This window comes from Tachyglossus aculeatus, assembly GCF_015852505.1.
Source record: "Tachyglossus aculeatus isolate mTacAcu1 chromosome 12 unlocalized genomic scaffold, mTacAcu1.pri SUPER_6_unloc_1, whole genome shotgun sequence".
NCBI classification, from domain to species: domain Eukaryota; kingdom Metazoa; phylum Chordata; class Mammalia; order Monotremata; family Tachyglossidae; genus Tachyglossus; species Tachyglossus aculeatus.
In genome coordinates, this window is record NW_024044828.1 from 14,329,353 (window position 1) to 14,349,781 (window position 20,429).

A 20,429-nucleotide genomic window follows, 5' to 3' on the forward strand; every position below is an offset into this window, starting at 1 on the left:
CCAGAAAAGTGTCTCCCAACTCTGCTGCACTGTATTCTCCCAGGCACTTAGCACAGTGCTCTGCACACAGTATGCACTCAATAAATACCACTGATTGATTGAGTTGGGAACTACTTCTGTGTGCTCTACATTTCGATTGTGCTTTGAGTTGCTGTCCCTGGTACTATGGGGATAAAACGGTCACTTCTTTGTTGATGGCTAAACTCAAATGGATTTATCATCACATGCCCCACCAGGAATCCTGAGGATCAAAATCGACCGCTGCATAGTTATTGTGATGTATTTTACTTATTTTGGAGGTCAGATTCTGTACCAAAAGCCTCGTGGTTAGTCTTTTATATTTGGATATATGTAATGGACTTAAAGCAAGATGCAATGGCTATTCATTACTGGGATGCCATCAAAGTGGAGTTGCAGCAATTAGGAACTGGGAAGCTCGCTTTGAGCAAAGTCTCCAAACACATGAAGAGTCAATGTGGCAGATTTAAAAATAGCACCAATCAATGCACATTTCAGCTGCAAGAATGGTATGTATGTGCATTTTTTGTGTATAAAACGTGTAAGTACACAATTACATATAATCAGTATGGGAGAGATGGTTGGGTTCATCCTCAATCCTTCCAGCCATTCTCCTGCAAACAGATAGTGATTCACCAGCAGTGGCCTCATTTTAGAATGGTACGATATTGCGCAAAAACACAAAATTTCTCTTTGACTGTCTTCAGCTCTTGGAATGATAAAATTGCCAAACACTTGGCAATTATGAGGCGGGGTGGGGGGGCTATGGCTTCTCTTTTGCACAGATTGTGTGGAAACGTTGTAGGTGCAGTGCAACATGGTTTTTCTTTCTTTTCCTGGATGGGATTATCTACTGAAGGATCAGTGTGACTTGCTTTTCTCAACTCAATTATTTCTTCAAGTTGCTCTTTTGTCTCGATTCCCTCAAGCATATTATAAGGCAACTGGACATATGGAGGCCAACTGGCTATTAATCAAAGTTAAATCGGTTTTGTAAAAATCACTGACTACTTATATTCCATAAAAAAAAATAAAGAAAATAGTATCTTTTTGTTCTGACTGCATCACATACTGTCATTTTATTCACGATGTTTGCGTAAACGTTTGTTGTCACTGAAAAGGTGTGTGCCAACTGAATACAAAAACACAAAACTGCAGTTTTTAAATACCCATTTTAAATATTCTTTAATTTGCAATTTCCTTTTACTACCTTTAGTAGACTGCTTACGGTTGCTGGAGACCAAACTTTACCTGAAAAGTATATACTTATGCAAGTGTAAGTGATTTTTCACTTGCTCTCAATTTCATTTGCCCCCTTGGCACCTTTGGCACTCTACTGCCAAAACACAGTGCTGGTTCAGGGCAAGTCTGAGTACTTAACTGAGGGAAAACCCTCACAACTAAGTAGATGGGCAAGTAAAGCAATCACAAGACTGTGGGGTCTTTAGGAGAGACAGACAATGGCCCTCCATGTCCCTGTTGTATAGTCTCTTCCCCGCACTGTAGTTAGGAGGGTCAGCTTCTCCTGTCTCACTCCTCGCCTCAAAGTTGTGACAGCAGTGTAGAAAGGATGCAAACCCTATTATTCTGCAGTAGCGACAACCTTCAGGACACAATGGGGCTTGGCTATTTGTCGGTAATGTTCTGCCAGCTGGTTACTTGTGGCCCTGAATGTCTGCAGTTCTTTGAGCTACTCAGGGTGGCATTAGCCATTTTCTGGTATCAATGATGACTTTTTGGGAACTTCAGGACGGACCTATCTGTCACCAACTGCTTAATAACACTCAGTTGATGTGATGGGACTTCCTTGTGCTTCGCACACAGTAGGCACCTACTAAATAATGTCAGCTGATAGATTATAGATACTCATGGGAGTCTGGCAACCTATTCCTGTGATTGCAATATAGATTACAATCATAAAAGCACCAACAAAAAATAAATAAAAAAATTTCAAAGGAACTTAAACACCAAAATGTATTCACCTTTCGCACCACAAAAAGAAAAAAAAAAATTGTTCACTGCTCCAAAGCTTTACCCAGAGGTACTGTAATTCATCTGGTCCTAAATTTCACTAAATATCAGAAATTACTAAACCCTGATAAACTTAAATATTCTTTGTCATTAGTAATAGCAACGAGAATATCTGTGTTTTCCCATCAACAAAGACGCGTGTTTTTAAAACCAGAAGGATCGGTGCCTGTTTGATCTTCAAGGAAAAAATATCTACGCAATAAAAAAAGGGCCACAGTGATATAGCTAAATGATCTGTCCATCACAGGTTAAAGGAGACTTAAATTCAGGAAGTTCACATCAGTTTCTTATAGATAACACATCTTAAGTACCTTCCTATATTCACTCAATTAGCGATTTTGTGCTTTGATAACACTGCACAGAGAAACTTTCCAACATATCATTCAAATCATATCTAAAAAGGTGGTCATAAATATTTTAAAACCTAAGCGAACTAATAAGACCTAGACCCATTAAGGATAAGATCTTTTACAACAAATTAAATAAAACAATTTATTGAAGCCTGGACTCCAGATAAGGTAGATTTACTAGCTGACCTTTTATTCATTTAAAGAACAAAATTAGCTCTAATTGCATTAGAATGGAATCCACTAAATTTTCCCAAGTCTTCTAATGTGGCATCCATGCAAGTATTGGTGTAATTGTTTACAACCAAGATGGAAAAGCTTTGATTATGATCTTTCCACTTGTTTTACTGTGCCATTAGAGCTCTTGCAAAAACCTAAAGCCAGGTTTTTTTTGACACTTCCTATTTTTCCTCTTGTTCGCATTGCATTTTTATTGTTTTCGCTTTATCATCACACCTTACCTATCTAAAGCAATTGAGAACAAAGTGAAAAATGTTAGCAGCACACTTAAAATTCACAGATCATGTCAGGAGAGCAGTACAGTGAAAAGACAGCCACGCCAGGCTCTAACATGCATTTCGCTGGAAATCTAGGCAGAGGACGAAGGCTTGAATAGGCCTAAGCACTGAATTTTTGCCATGTCCTACAGGTGATTTTATATTGTATTATGTTATATCATTATATATTATATTATCATTGTAATTTCATAGAAGGCAGAAGTCACACCTACTGAATTTTGAAAAGGAAAGTGATACACGGGCAAAGTATACAAGGACAACCTACATTACCACTCTCAGTGCATTATGTACTTACTGGATTTTGAGGACTTCAGGCTTTAAATCTGTCACATAGTAACCTCAAAAGGTAGCTCTAATGATGCACTACTTGCTTCACTGCTTTAAGGCAGGGGCTCAGACTACAACTCTAGTAAAGTGGGGCTACCTTCTGTTCACTGTCTGACGCTCATCTCACCTCACCCATGGCACTCCAGGTACTTCTCACCCCCCTTCTAAGAGACACTGGGATTTCATCTTCATTCATTCATTCATTCAATCAATCGTATGTACTGAGCACTTACTGTGTGCAGAGCACTGTACTAAGCGTTTGGGAAGTACAATTCGGCAACATATAGAGACGGTCCCTATCTTCCTGCAACTTCTGCTCCCAGATCTGGGAAAATACCTCACCAGGCCTGAAAGGGGACGTCTGCAGCGAACTTCCAACCCTATGGTCCCGCTACTCCCAGAGACTCCCGCTTGCCACCCTACGGCCCGGCTCAGGGGACTAGGGACTTTAAAACTGGGTTCTCCAGCAGAGTGGGAAGCAGCAAATATCACCGTCAGATTTGGTCCTCCAGGGACAGTCGGTCTTCCGTTTAGAGCGGGGAAGGGCCTTGCCCTCCCTCGAAGTCAACAGGCCTCCCCAAGATGGGCAGCCTATTGACCACAATCAACTGGGTGGATAACCCTTCTTTCCTAGGCCAATGAGAGGCAGTGAAAGCACAGAGAAATTCCATCACTACCAAACCAGTAGCAAAAACAAAAAGGACCATCTTCAAGCAGGTCTCTTGTTTCTCTCCACAAATAGGCTTATTTTAATTAGAATTTAAAGTGGTGTGCCTTGGGGCAAATGGCAGGAAAAGACCTTCAAGAAAGGGCAGATTCCAAGTTCTAAAATCTGGTATAGCTGTATTTTCTTGCAGCATTGGTTTTTAAATGACCATAGCATATCACCGTTAAATATGAGATACTTGAAGGTTGGGATAAGGCAAAAATGGCAACAAAGGGCCCACCATATGTGAGTGAAAAACAGAAGGCCCCCCTGCTCCTGCTCTTTGTGTCTTCTCAGTGTGCTTCTGCAAAGATTTAAAACCCCAACTCTCACCTTGCCAAAATAAAACAATGTTCCAAAAGGAAAACAGGAATGTTGCAGCACGGAGGGAAAGCAAAAAGCAGGAAGAGAGATAAAACCATCTGCCATTAAATTTCTAAAGTCCTTAGTACCAGAACAGCACATCTCAAGCTTCATTCTGTGTTGATCCTCTCTTTCCTATGCTATATGAAGACATAATATTATTTTCATTAAAATCATTTACAATAACTATTTGGGACTTTTCTACTTTTCCTTCCAACATCTGATTTTATTAGCATTATCAAAGGCCTAGGAACAGACGTGTTATGTTACTCAAAGACAACCTGGGTCTCTGGATACTTGCATGCACTTAGCTTTGACTTATGTTTTTCATAATTAAAGAGTGATGCTTCAGCTCACATTATCCATAGTATTAGAAACTGAATCTGACCAAAGCCCCCTACCGGGCTCACGCCCCGAAGCTTAACCTCTTAAGGCTAGATCAGAAATCTGTGAATCACATGAAAAGAGAAACTTCCTACTTTCAGAACCCCTAATAGAAGAGGGCTGCTTGGTGAAAGAATTTCCTGAAATAGAAGAATCTCAGTAACACTCACTCATAGTTATGTTACCTTGGGAAATCATTCACTTCAGAGCAGGAAAACAATAAATACCAGAAGGCAGGCTGATCGCTTAAAATTATTTTGAAACGAACAGAAGGATACAAAACATGAAGGCTACTGTACTACACACAAATACTAATAATTATGGTATTTGTTAAGTGCTTACTATGTGCCAGGCAACGTTCTAAGCGCTGGGGTAGATACCAGATAATCGGGTTGGACACAGTCCCCTGCCCCACATAGGGCTCAGAGTCTTGGAGTCTGGACTCAATTATTCCAGCTCTGACACTGTCCCATTTAATATTTGAGGTTTCAGCAGTTTAAATACAGAATGTGAAAATGACAGTGGCCATAATGCTGCTAGTTACTAAGTACTTCAGCCTGACTATTAGAGCAGGGAACTTCTTGAGATGGTCTTTATGCCATATTACAGTAATGCCACCACAATAACCACTTGGGAGATGAGGCAAATGTTGCAATCCAATATTATCAGCAAATGAGTGTGACGCACTGTACTAAGCACCTACATACTTGGGAGGGTGCAACAGAAACGCAATTTGGATGATCATCGGCCTCTAGGAGTTTACAATCAAATGGGCTGGACACATAGCTGTGCATTTTCTTGTTGCTTCTTTCCTTGTTCCCTCTCATTGGCCTTTTCAGGCTGGAAGAAGCCTGGAATTCCAGGACACAAGGGTTGGGATGAGGGCAATTTTGAGGCCTAATGTAAGGATGCCCACCTTCCTCCCTACACCCTACCCTTGGGATTGGCTTTCCAGAATGACCGCGAATGAGGGAGCTGCCCAGCTTTATTTTACTCCTTCGAAGTGCACACAAAGTGACATTGCTGTGGTGGCATTTTTTTTTTTAATTTTTCTCTCTAGTTCTGTGGTCTCAGACTTCCCTCTCTCACTTAGCCATTTTACATTTCAGATTTTAATCTGGGCTCAAATGCACTTCATGAGATGATCTTTGAGTAGAACACAATTAAGCGAAAACCAGAAACACATGAGATATCTTACAAACCCAAGGAAGGGAGCTCAACTTAATTCCTTGTTTCACTCCATACACATTTTGGGGGTTCCCTCCCCCACCACCCTCCTAGGGCTGCAGGCTGCAAAGATAACTGGGATGACCTTTTTCTTTTGGCCGAGTAAATCAAGACTGAATGCACTCTGATCTTTCCCACACCTTAGGAGTGCTCTGGACCTCTCTTTTCCTCTCAGTTTCCCTCCTCGCCTTCATTCGGCTCTCTCCTGGATCCGCTCAGTGTGCAGGCTAAGTCAATGACCCTAGCTATACAGCTTCCCGTCCACCCTCCCCTATAACATTGCTGAATCCGGGGTAAAGGCTTAAAGGATAGGAGGTGGCTCCCTTCTCTGGTTTTATATTTTTCATATCTTGGCTTATGCACGTCGAGTCATAGCAACACCACGGACACATCTCTTAAAGAATACCCCGCTCTCCATCTGCAATCATTCTGGTAGTGTACCCGTAGAGTTTTCTTGGTAAAAATAGGGAAGTGACTACTTGGAAATGAAGTTGTTACCTCGAAGCAAGAAAGCTACCTGCAAATCAGCTTCATTCCACTTTGAAAGAAAGAGAATGCAATCCTTTGGTGACCACTACTTTACTACTTCCTCTGAGACCTCCTGCCTTCTGCGCAGCAAACTGGAGTCTCCACCCTCGACTCCCACGCTGCTGCTGTCCAGCATGGGTGAGTTTTGACTTGGAGCAGATTGCTTCCCGTCACTAGCCACTGCCCAAGCTAGGAACGGAATGGGTAGGCCTTTGCTTAATTCTCCCTCCCGTAGCCGAGACTGGTAGAGTACTGAAACACTCCAGGTGCGACCCTGAGAGGGGATTTTTCATAAATAAACTGAAAATGTATTTGATTGCTGGGTTCTTATAGGCTGCAGAAACTCAGGTAACTTCCAGGGAGCAGTACATAGTAGGGAGCTTTGCGCATAGTAAGTGCTTAATAAATGCCATCATCAGTACTTCATTCATTCATTCAATCGTGTTTATAGTGCGCTTACTGTGTGCAGGGCACTGTACTAAGCACTTGGGAAGTACAAGTTGGCAACATATAGAGACGGTCCCTACCCAACAGCGGGCTCACAGTCTAGAAGGGGGAGACAGACAACAAAGCAAAACATATTAACAAAATAAAACAAATAGAATAAATATGTACAAGTAAAATAGAGTAATAAATATGTACAAACATATATACATATATACAGGTGCTGTGGGGAGGGGAAGGAGGTAAGGTGGGGGGATAGGGAGGTTGAGGAGGGAGAGAGGAAGGAGGGGGCTCAGTCTGGGAGGGCCTCCTGGAGGAGGTGAGCTCTCAGAAGGGCTTTGAAGGAAGGAAGAGAGCTAGCTTGACGGATGTGCAGAGGGAGGGCATTCCAGGCCAGGGGGAGGACGTGGGCTGGGGGTCGACAGAGGGACAGGCGAGAACGAGGCACAGTGAGGAGGTTAGCGGCAGAGGAGCGGAGGGTGTGGGCTGGGCTGGAGAAGGAAAGAAGGGAGGTGAGGTAGGAGGGGGTAAGGAGATGGACAGCCTTGAAGCCGAGAGTGAAGAGTTTTTGCCCGATGCGTAGGTTGACTGGTAGCCACTGGAGATTTCTGAGGAGGGGAGTAACATGCCCAGAGCGTTTCTGCACAAAGACGATTCGGGCAGCAGCATGAAGTATAGATTGAAGTGGGAATAGACAGGAGGATGGGACTTCTATCTTCTATCACAGACCAGGCACATACCATGGTATGATCTGGTGGCTACCCATTTTCAGAGAACCTGGTCAAAACATCACCTCTTATAACACTGGCTCTGTTACAGAAATATCCATAGCCAGTCCTTGGGAAAAAGCCATGGGATGCCAGCTATGGGCCACTGTCCCTCTTTGAATTACACTTGGCTAGAACATCATTAATGTCTTGGTCCTTTGAATGTTGTTCTAACATGGTTCTTTTGTGATTTTTTGAGTCCTGGCCATATGGATCGTAAACAGGAACTTTCTGAAGAAGGATACTGTGAGTCTTAATATTTGTGAAGCACTCGCGAGGTGCTAAATGAAAACTGTCATATAAGATTGAGTTAGTGTTACTGGTTTCAATGGATAATGTGCTATTTCTTTTATCATATCAAAAACTCTACGACTACTCTAGCTGAAAGAGATTCTAAAAGGTTGAAAGGAAACTTTTTTTAGAGAGATTAAAGAACAAAAAGGCAGCACCTCCTCTATATAAAAAAAGGCTCACAGTTGCACAAATATGGTAACTGAAAGCACATTTAGATAGAGAAAATTTACTTAGTTTTCCTGAAAAAATTTCCACAGGGCAGGGGGAAAAAAGGAAGCTTTGTAACTCTGGGAATTCTAGTGCCCAGGAATCTTTTATATTTTAAAACTATCTCACAAATAAAAAGAAAAACAAATGATATTACGGTTATTTCAAAACTGGGTTCTCTACATGCTCATTTCTGGTTATTTAAGAGTTTAATGTGAAAGGAATTATTTTTGTGATTTAGCTTATAGCCTCTCTCTATCCATAATTATAAGTAACTGGCAACCACACTGCAGTTTTTTCCCCTTGACCAAATGCTTCCACCCTGAAATCAGAGGAGGCTTGAGTTTCTGAAACACAGATGTCTGCAGGTCGAGCATTACTTGACTAGAAAGTCTTTGGGGATTCTAACTCTGAAGATCCTTCAGGTTTTCCTTCCTTGTGGGGGTCTACCATGAGACCTGAGCAACCTCAGCCATCTTGGTTTCCAATACTATAGGAACGAAGTAACTCACCCAAAGAGATAAGCAGATAAAGTATAGGAGACAGAAAATTGCCTATTTCTTACCTTTCAGGGGTTTAGAAGGGCACGCTGTGATAATTTGATATATCATAATTACCTTTAGAGAACTAAGGTTACCTGTGAATAATCCCCAGTTCCCTGAAGAGCGATGGCTATGCCACACTATAACGCACGTGGGAAGATGGAGTAGTTGAATGTAGGTCGCTTTGGAAAGTGGGAGTGTGAGAATTTATGGGGAAAAAGGAGATGGAAAACTGAAATGCTGAGGCAGCATTTGTGTTTGGAAGGGATGGAGTCGGGGCTGCAATGTTTGGTTGAAAGGGATCTAAAATCCTTGTACTAAAAAGTGTGGGCATCTGCTGAACAAAAACTGGGCATAGATCACAAATTCACTTCTCAAACCCAAGACTGAAGTGGCATGGGCAGGAGGTCTCAGAGGAAGTAATAAAGTAGTGGTCACCAAAGGATTGCGTTCTCTTTCTTTCAAGGTGGAATGAAGCTGATTTGCGGGTAGCTTTCTTGCTTTAAGAGGTAACAACTTCATTTCCAACTAGTCAGAAAACTGTCCTTTCTGATAAGTGATACACCATGTCTCTGGGAAATATTTCAATGCCTAGTGTTTAGAACTGCAGAGGAAGCTGCTTGAAGCTACAGACTGCCTCTTGGATAGAGCTAAGTGCCGATCTCATCTATACCTCGATCTTGATCTCATCTACCTCGTCTCCGATCTCTTGGCCACGTCCCGCCTCTGGCCTGGAATGCCCTCCCTCTTCATATCCAACAGACAATTACTCCCCCCACTTTTAAGCCTTACTGAAGGTATATCTCCTCCAAGAGGCCTTCCCTGATTAAACCCTCATTTCCTTTTCCTCCACTCGTTTCTGCGTCACCCTGATTTGCTCCCTTTAATCTCCCCTCGCTCAGCCCCATAGCATTTATGTACATATTTGTAATTTACTTATTTATAGTAATGTCTGTCTCCACCTCTAGATTGTAATCTCATTGTGGGCAGGGAATACGTCTGCAATACTGGTAATATTGTACTCTTCCAAGTGCTTACTTAGTACAGTGCTCTGCACACAGTAAGAGCTCAATAAATATGATTGACTTATTGAAAATATATGACCTCCATCTTCCATTTCCCATCCTGACTCTGCTGAATCAGTACTGGGTTCCCTTTAGGAACCTAACCTTCCTTTTTATGGCTTGGAAAATTGAGTTGAACATGAATGAATTCAGAAACCACACTTGTCCCAATCTCTTCTTGGTTGCTGCAAAAGTGGCTAACTGTCCTTAGGCTTTAGGGTGGCAAGAATTGGAAGGAGGATTTCAGGAGAGAGGGCTCTAGCCTGCAATATTTCCTCGACAGAAATAAAGCCTTTACTCTTCAATGATGCAGCCTAGTTGGCTCAGTGACCTAGCGGAAATTGTTGTGCTTAGCCAAGCAGAAAACCATTGTTTCCTTTTTTAAAAAAAGTGGCCACCAAGGGCTTCCGTTATCACTATTCCACCAACGGAATGGAGCATTTATTGAAGTCTGAGGCAGGAATCTTTTGTCTTTCATCCCCCAAAGCATCTGTCATTTGAGCTCAAAGAGAATCATTTTTCTTGGCTGCAGTCATACTTGAGTACCTACGAGATAACAACGGCTAGTTGATAGCAGGACAGTTAGCTCAATATATGGCTCCATTCCCCAGTTGAACCCATCTTAGAAATTGTAAGACAAATGCCTGTGTTACTAAAATGGGCCCATAAAGTGGTATAAAAGGCATTAAATGGCTTGAGGATTGAAGCAAGGGAAAACCTTCCCTAAACTTAATAGTCTCACAGATATTGGCTCTTGGGTGTGGCAACAAACACATGCACCACTGAAGTCCCTAAGAATTGCAAAAATATTTCTGTATTTGGAGAAGATCTTAAAATACCACAATGCCAGAAGTTGTCTGCATATTTCAGACACTTTGGAAAGGGCAGGATAGGAGTTCAAAGCTTAAGAAAATTAGAAAAGATTTTTTTCCCCCCAGTCCAACTCAAACAGTGTTCTTTTGTACTTACATTTTGTCTTGGCCAGCACCGACTCGCAGAGTTAGTCGGGGGATAACAGGTGATGGGGCTGGAACAACTGGTTCCACTTTTATCTGTTCAGGGGAACACATTGAAAATTAAGCATACATCTTTGATAAACACACCTCCTCCTTCTGCTCCCCAACAATGCATGCAAACCTGATGAACAAGTCTAACGCCCCAAGTACGGCCTGGCTGAGATATTCAAAAAAACTTGAGGGCCAAGGTACTCATTCCAGCCACATTTTATGTGGTGGTTTCCTAACTGCAGGTCATATGATATTTCAAGAAACATCTCCTTCGGAAACAGTACAGTCCTATAACAAATACAGAGAGATTTAGTTTTAAGTTGGTGAGTTAATTCTGAGCTCTCTAGGGTTATCTGTGAAACTGGCTTTTGTTATTTGAACCACCTTTTCGATCATATTTATTACTTATTTATTTATTTATTATTATTTATTACATATTTATTACTCTGTTTATTTATTTATTTATTTATTTTACTTGTACATTTCTATCCTACTTATTTTATTTTGTTGGTATGTTTGGTTCTGTTCTCTGTCTCCCCCTTTTAGACTGTGAGCCCACTATCGGGTAGGGACTGTCTCTATGTGATGCCAATTTGTACTTCCCAAGCGCTTAGTACAGTGCTCTGCACATAGTAAGCGCTCAATAAATACGATTGATTGATTGATTGATTGATTGATCAATCAATAAACAAAATTTGGCTCTTCAGACAACTTGGTAGATGTAAGGCACGAGAGATAAAGTCTGTGTTCACAGAGAATCCAATTGTCAAATAAAGTCTATCTTCAGTGGAACCTGACGAAATAATTGAGTGTTGGTGTGAGTGTGTCTCTCCCATCCCTCTACGTCTCTGTGCTGGGGTTTCTCTGTGTGGTGGTCAGGCTCAATCCTTCTTGGATTTGGCCTGGGTCTCTGCATCACACCCACACAAAGAACAAGTTGTAAATTTGAAGGCAGTGTGGTCTAGTGGAAAGACCTGGGCTTAGGAGTCGGGGGACCTGGGTTCGAATCCTAGCTCTGCCACCTGTCCGCTGTCTGACCTTGGCCAAAGCACTTCTCTGCCTCGATTCCCTTACCTATAAAAATGGGGATTAATCCTACTTTCACCTACTTAAACTGTGTTATCCATGTGTCCAATCTGATTATTTTGTATCTCCCCCAGTGTCAAGTACCCAGTAAATGCTTAACAAGTACCATAATGATAATAATGACAATAATAATTATTATTATTATTCATCACTTCCAGGCACCAGTACACAGGTCTGCATAGCTGAGGAGGGGAAATCAGCAGTAGGAGAGCAACTCTCTGAGCTGTGGAGATGCAGGAGAAGGCCAACAGATCTCCCAGTTTAGGGAACTGTGCAGAAGCGGCATGGCTTAGTGGAAAGAGCACTGGCCTGAGAGTCAGAGGTCCTTGGTTTTAATCCCGGCTCCACCACATGCCTGCTGTATGACCTTGGGCAAGTCACTTAACTTCTCAGTGCCTCAGTTACCTCATCTGTAAAATGGGGATTAAATCCTACTCCTTCCTATTTAGACTGTGAGAGCCGTGTGAGACAAGGACTGTGTCCAATCTAATTAATTTGTATCTACCCCAATGCTTAAAACTTGGCACATATTAAGCACTTAAGTATTACTATTATTATCATTGTTATTATTACTAACGGGTCAAAAAATTCCTAACTGAAGAATCTGGGGGGAAGGGATCAGGAAAGGCTCTGATCTTTGCTTAATGTGCAGTGCAGGAGGTGCCAGAGCTCGAGTGGCTATGTAAGTTTACATTTCAAATTTGAAATGACTTTGACTCTACGGTGGTGTTGCCATTATTGATACTGCTGGGCTAGGAACTGCTGAGCACAAATAATAATAATTATGTATTTGTTAAGCACTTACTATGTGCCAAGCACTGTTCTAAGTGCTGGGGTAGATACACGGTGATCAAGTTGGCCCACATGGGGCTCACAGTTTCAATCCCCATTTTACAGATGAGCTGAGGCACAGAGAAGTTAAGTGACTTGCCCAAGGTCACACAGCAGACAAGTGGCAGAGGCGGGATTAGAACCCACGACCTCCGACTCCCAAGCCCATGTGTCGGGGCTAGGAATTGCCAATTCCAGAGCTGCTGTAGCTGAGCTATGGACTATCAGAAGTGTCACTGCTGGGTCAGACTAATGGTCCACCCAGACCAGGATTCTGTCACCCAACAGTGCAATGAGATTCTTGGAAGAATCCCCTGGACATCCACCTTATTGTATAGACATTTACCACTGAAACAACCTAACATTTCCTCTAGAAAGCCAGTAGGGCCCATTCATTCCAAAACGGATCCCAACACCTCTTGATTCCGAACAGTTTCCTGTGGTACCAGATTCCAAATGCTCACTACCTCCAATGAAAGGCACAAATTAGCCACTGGCCCTGACCCACAGTGCTGCCCAGTGAGCAGGGAAGGGGTGAGGTCACAATCCGTGTGCACGTGCATATACGCACACACAAAAACAAACAACCTATTAAAAGAGATATGGGTATTGGAGAGGCCGAAACTGCCCATGTGGAGCAGAGATAGGCGGGTAAGGGGGGCTCAAAGCCACTTTAGGTCTCTGAGTTTGAAACGCCACTGGTGGCTGTCATTTTGGTATCAGGTAATCTGGCTAGCTAGGGCAGGAAACCCTGGAAGCACTGATTTCTAAATGGTGACCCCACAGGAAAATCTCTACTCCACTTCACTTGGACTGGCATTTCTGCCTGAGACCCATGACTCTGTGTGTGTGTGTGTGTGTGCGTGCATACGTGCACATGCGTGCGTGCTTCTGTGTGTTTGCATACAGGTTGCGCTGAGGGCTTGTGGGTGTTTGATGGATGCTTGGCTGGATTTCTGTTGTGTGTGATGGAGGTATGAATGTAGGTGGGATGGAAGGCAAGTGAGACATGAAAAAGGGATGAAGGGGAGAGAAGGATAAAAAAAGACAGAGGGGTGAGGGAAAGGCCAGGGAAAAGCAGAAAAACAGGAGAGGAATAAGTGTTGGGAAACTGACAGGGGAAAGAAAGGGTTGATCAGGGAGATGGAGAAAAACAAGAGAAAGGAAACCACAAAAATCTCAAGAATTTTTCAAGGGTCTAAGCTAGCTGAATTATAACATTGAACTTATTGTTATGGTATGTGGACGTTTCCTAATTACAGTTAGTTTCCAGTATTGACCTCTTTAAAGGAAAGGAAGTCCCTAAATTGAAAACATAAATGACCTGTGGTAAAGCGAAAATACATTCTGAGCATATGTGTGGCCTCACTTCCACTTTAGGATTGAATGGCAGTGGCCCAGGGTCAAGGAATGGGCGAATAAGTGTGACAACGGATGAGCCACAAATACGCAAATAAGGTGACAATGACTGATGAGGGTACGGCCTTCATCTCAGGAGACTTGGCTTCCATTTTGAGCTCAGGCATCCTAGAGTCCAGAATTTCCCAAAGTGGGGTATGTGTATCCTTGGGGATATGCTGCCCCAGTTGAGGAGCTCTGAGAAAATGAATCAGTGTTGGATAAGACTTGAACTACAGATGATTTTTTAATCATCTTTTTTCCAATGAAAAAAGGATATATGACCTTCAAGATCAATTCAACAGGGATATGCAAATACAGGGCTTGGGGAGGGCTGTGGCAGCAAAAATTCAGGATTAGCTATAAGGAAGCTAAATGTAGTTCCTTCACTCCTTACAGTTATGCCGGGTTTAGGAGTAAATGAAAAAGCCACCATCCCCAGGCTCCCTCAAGAATTTAAGATTGGAAGCGGGGATGGGGTTTACTAGATGACAATCCCACCACCTGGCCTCTCCTCTACTACCTGTGAGGCTGGCCCAGACTAAGACTATGAAGTGGTAAGATGGGTAGTTCCCTCTTGGTGTAATCATGATCTTTGCACCAAACTGGCCTCTGCATAAACAAGGAAACAGACCTACGAAATATAATCGTCTCTCAGAGGTGACGCCAAGCAAAGTGGAATTATTCTCTTCCACACCCATAATTCAGGTGTCCTCTTCCCACTCCAGTGTTGTTCAATTGCTCCCCCTGCCTTATATATACCCATTTCTGGTCTTTCCTAATGGACAGAACTAATGAACTGTAGTCACCTCAATATCAAATTTATGCTTTATCCAGATGCTTGGTTTTCCCTCTTGCTCTCCACCCTTTGCCCACTTCACTTTTGACTAGCACATCAACTAGAGGATAATCTCAGAAAGGAAGTCAAATATGCTAGGCAAATCAACTTTCCTCTTGCTTCTTAACGGCTCTGGCAGAGGTTTTGTAATGGTGAAGGGTCAGGGTGAGGGAACCTGATATTAGTGGCTAAATTGATATTTTTGAATATTAGCCTAGACTGTCCCCTGTCTCTGTACTGATCTTTGAGGTTTCTATAATTGGAACAAGCTCTCCATACTTTTTAAATTTGGGGTATTTCCCTCACTCTTCAGCCAAAGGAGAGATTTCCCACACTCCCCACCCCCTAGAACCATGAGTGACACACTGCTGTGCCTCCGACTTTCCTTTAATCTCCTCTTAAAACATTCCTCTGTTTCCTTGTTAAAAATCTTGTGAAGACTTAGAACCAAAAGCTTTCCATTGTCATGCCAGGTCAGACCTTTTCACTGTATAGCTCGCACTGTCTTGTATGATTTGGTTTAGTCAAAAGGATCTAGGACACGGTCTACTTGAGAGATGCTATGAAAAATAAAGTTGAGCTACGAGTCATGTCAAAACCTGGTTGCAATCACATTACAAGTTAGGATTACTGTTTCACCCGTGTACACTTATGGCATACAAAGTGCCTTAATTCAGAACCTCCAGTTTTACAATGGAACAAAGATTCAACTGTAATGATAGGTTGAGCAACAAAGCAAAACCACATTTAACTTAGAGCAGAAAACTCAAGCTGCTATAATAAAATTTACCATACCAATAACAATTAACAGCACGAAGGGGTGAAATAACATTTTCCAAATAAAAGTTTATCAGCAGTCGCTCCATACAAACAACGACTGCTTCAAAAACCGACCTCCCCTTCTAGACTGAAAACTTCTTGTGGGCAGGGAACTCTGTCATACTGTACACTCCCAAGTGCTAAGTATAGCGTTCTCCACACAGTAAGCACTCAGTAAACACGACTGGTTGATTTTTCAATGCTCATTTTCCCCTAATTTCTCAGAAGCAAACGTAATTATTTAATTACCAGCCTAGTCCCTAGAACATCCCTCTGTAACAGTTCAAGTTTAGGGGAAAATTGCACTGTAGGAGTTAAAATAAAAGAGCAGTATTCTGAAGTAATACTAGGAATTGGGGCCGGCAGAAGAGCATTTACAGTGGATTACTAAGCTTCCCAAATCACCAAAGAGGTAAAGTCCAGCAATATAAAACTCCTTTGTGGCTAACTAAAAATACATTGTCAGTGGATTTGTCCAGTTTTATGTATAAGCAATACTTCTTTCACCTGAACTAATACTAGTAGTCATCTAAGCCCCTTATTGCCATGTGCTGCATTTTTTTTGCTAATCTTCAAGGATTTAGCTTCTTTGCCACATACCTCAGGGCACCAACTGATAAAGCTCTAACTCTCCATTTTTCCAGGACACCAGCAGTGCGGCCTTGCAAAAAATGAAAATCGCTCAAGAGATTTAAAGGGGAAATTTATTTTTAAAATCCTGACTTGCAGCAAAGAGGTGGATTTAGGAAAAAAAAGCTTATCTCCCCAAAATCAGTTTAAATTTTAATTCTATCTGGGAACTCTTTCATGCATTCTAGCTTTAAAGTTTATCTTTTGACAGAGACTTTTTGCCAAGGTAATGGCCAGGTTTGTCAATTTAATCTACCCAAGTTTTTATTAATGTTCAACTCCTTTTACTAAAGACTATACATTTAAGGTCTATATGTATGAAGGTAGCACAAATCTTCAGAGGTCTGGATTCCTTTGCATGCATAAATGTCTGACAAAATATCACAGGTTCTATAGAAAAACCTTATTTATAGCCTAAGTGTCATGTTACAATCACTGGTCCAAACACTGGGTTGTGTGCACCATTCCGTTTATATATTATCATTATATTATTGTTCTACTAAGAGCTAGTCACTGGTGAGAAAATCCAAGGATCATAAAGATAAAGAATTCACAAAATAATCCCCGGCAGTTAGGGGAGGGGGCAACACAACTGCCAGGTTAGGAGGATAAGGCAAATGAATCTCTGGCCTTCCTCTGGCATCAGGATTCTGGGCAGAGAACATGTCTTCTCAAACCTTTCAAAAACTACGGGTTGGTGATTACAGGGAAATATAGAGTACTGACAGACTTTATAAAAATGAGGTGGTCAAACTGGTCAAAGCACGCAAACAAAATAAGATAATATGGAAAGAAAAAAAAGGATTGGAAGAAGAATGGTGTGGCCAGCCTACTTGGGAAGAGAACCATAATAATTTGACTATTAAAGTCATTGGCTTTTCTGCAAATCAGGCAGCACGATGGAATTGGAAGGCTATATTATCTTTTTCTATTTCTGTTGGCCATCATCCTTGGAGACACCCCCGCCCCTCCAATTCCTTTCCTCTTAATACATAAAAATGACAACAACTGAGCGGTGGATTGGGCGTGGGGCCTCAGGAAATACACTCATCAATATCCAAAGGGAAACTGATCGTCTCAGTGAAATTCCAAAGTGGCACAGCCTGGGAAATGGATGATGCATCCTCTTCCACAAAAGTATACACCTGTCTACCAGAGATCAGGGTTCTGTACCACGACAACATTGTAAGACCAGACGCCAATTCATTAGTCATGCAAAACAAATTCTACAAACCACAATGTTCCATAAACTGGGAAGGGAAATCTATTCTTCTGTTTCATCACTGACATCATTACCCCCAGCATTTTCTCCATCTCCTATATACTGGACACCCTGCCATGCTTATTTATTTTCTCATTTAAAAAAAAAAAACAAAGCAAGTAAAAAGCCTTCACTATTATTTTGTGCAGAAACCACGATATAGCTACAAACAGAAACAGGTTCTAAAAATGGAAGACACAAACCTTAGCTGGGAGGATAAGCTGTTAGTGTGGAGAGAACAGTGGGTCATGCATTAGTCTTTTGGATAAACCACCAGCATTTTTGTTCACAGAGGAAAATGAAATCCTCATGGTATCTGTGAGCCACCCCCTTTGCTTGTGAAATTTAATGTTTTTAAATGCGTCCATGGCCTAATTAAAATTTGATAATTTTTATCATTTTAAATCCTGAAATTAAACAGCAAAACTGAGTTTCCTTTTCAAAATGAGACCATTTTTACAAGGTAGGAAGAGGCAAAATAATAAGCATGCACTTTGGTTACCTGTATATTTTCTTGTCAGAGTAAAACCTTCGAAATCATCAAAACTACTCACCTTTTCGTGTTTGTGCTTCTCCTTCTCCTTCTCTTTCTTCTCCTTCTCCTTCTTCTCCTTTTCCTTCTCCTTCTCCTTCTTCTCCTTTTCCTTCTCCTTCTCTTTTTTTTTCTTCTTCTCCTTCTTGTCCTTTTTCTTATCTTTCTCTTTAGGTTTTTCTTTGTCCTCAAACAACTTTTCTGGAAGTATCGGCGTCAGGGAAGGTAACATAGATGGTAGCCTCATTGCTGCAGTGGGACTAAACAGAGGCAAAGCCATCTCTTTGGGAGGCAATACTAGAGGGGCAGAAGGGGCTTTCACCTTCTCTTCTTTTCCCTTCTCCTTAACCTTTTCTTTTTCTTTCTTCTCTTTATCTTTCTTGCCTTTCTCTTTATCTTTCTTCTTGTCTTTATGTTTCTCTTTCTCCTTCTTCGCATTGCCTTCTTTCAACTTCACTTTAGTATCCACATCATCAAAGTCTTTAAGTTTGAATTTGTAAGGATCCGAGTCTTCCTCTTTGAGAAGGTCCTTCCACTGAAACTTCGTTTCTTTAGTGGCTTCCTTTTCTTTCTCCTTTTCTTTGCTTTTATCCTTCTCTTTATTTTTTTCCTTGCTTCTGTCTTTCTCCTTCTCTTTCTGCTTTTCTTTCTTTTTTATTTTTGTCCTGAGCTCCTTTTTCAACTTCTTTTTCACTTCAACTGATGAAGTTTGCTTGGTTTTCTCCTCGTACACTTTTAGAAGAGGTTCTGGGGTGGGAGGGGAAGCAGAAGGAGAAGAGAAATATGGAAAGTTGGTGGGCACACTGGAGGGGGTTCCCATGTTTGCCTTCCGGATCACTTCATCGATAGAGTCATCCATTGTCCATGAAATATCCGAGCTTGAAGTTCCCCCTGAAGGAGGAACAGGGGTGGATCCTCCTTTACTGAAATTGTTTGAAGAAATGGAAACCTTGGGTGTTGGTGCCTCTGGAACCGAAAGTCTCTTAGGACTGGTAAAGATTTCTCCCTCTGATTCGGAACCTGAAGAAAACTCAAAGGGATCTGGTTCCCGTTCGGCACACGCACGGGCAATTACAGCATCGATCGAGTCATCAATGGCTTTGTCCACTACGGAGGCTTTCTTGGACTGGTTCTCACTGTTCAGTTTCCCAGCTTCGGGAGGAGTTTGGGCTGGTTTTACTTGAATGTTCTCTTTCCCCATCTTTTCGCTCAGTGCGGCCAGAGGGGTTCGATTTGGCGTTTCCACTTTGACTGCAGCTTGGGGAATATGTATTGGAACCTTTGGACTCTTGGGACTTTTGGGGCTCTTGGCACGTCCTGGAGACTTTTTCTCTTTGGATCCGGTTTTTGGGGACCGGATTGGACTCCCCACCACAGCTGGGGACTGAGCAGCTTTAGGCGACTTAGTCTTTTGTCCAGGAGAACTAGTTTTGGCCTTGGTTTTGGGTGTGAATGGTTTTGTTTCTAATGCCTTTGGAGTTGGCATTTGTGACTTTGCAACTGGAGCCAACATTGGTGGCTCTGGTGACGGTGGGGCTAAGTCTGAACTCTCCTGCACATGCACTGGAGAAAGCATTGGCGGAACCTTCTGTGTGTTTATTAGGCCAAGTGGTTCTCGTGGTTCCAATACTATATCTAACGTGTCCCCTTTACTGCTAGCTAGTCTTGGTCGCTTCACGGCAGGCATTTCTTCTACTTCAGGACTATCTAGTGGTCTTTTGCTCAAGAAATTTTCATCATTAATAGCCTCGTCCTCTTCCAATTCTCCTTCTTCCTCCAGCGGAACCTGCATTGCTTCGGCAGATGTACCCCCATCAGTAGGTACTTGCTCCTCTTCTTCCTCTGTTAAGACACAAAGCAAAATGGTTTATTGGATCACATCTTAAAACAATACATAACAATCTTGTTTACTTTTTAAAGATATGGTGACATTTAGAAAGCAGACCTCAGACACTGTAGATATTCAGAAATATTTGGGGGCCTACAAAACTTCTGCAAATGTTCTCACCACAATACCTATCTCCAAAGGATGCTAAACATTGCTAGGTAGCAGCCTGCCAATTTATTCCACAATTTTCAGAACAGCTTGGCTTAAAATGTGGTCGCTTCCAGTCTGCCCTACTTTCCTAATACACCTCCCTCCATTTGCCTCTTTCTGTTCCCTGTTCATACTGACTGTGCTTTCATAAAGAAAATATTCAGAATCCATTGGCGAGTAGTCACCAGCCTGCTGTACTAACGGGTGTGATGGCCAGAGGGA

The 20,429-nt window shown here is 42.1% G+C and overlaps 1 protein-coding gene across 1 annotated transcript in view; it reads right to left on the reverse strand.

Annotated features, from left to right (window-relative positions):
• TAF3 (TATA-box binding protein associated factor 3) overlaps window positions 1-20,429 on the reverse strand; it is a 129,766-nt gene that overhangs the window by 17,023 nt on the left and 92,314 nt on the right. Inside the window, exons 3-4 of the mRNA XM_038741320.1 lie at window positions 18,192-20,011; window positions 10,737-10,819 (exon numbers count right to left, since the gene is read on the reverse strand). Of these exons, the coding sequence (XP_038597248.1) occupies window positions 10,737-10,819; window positions 18,192-20,011 (1,903 nt within the window). The remainder of the gene's footprint in view (window positions 1-10,736; window positions 10,820-18,191; window positions 20,012-20,429) is intronic.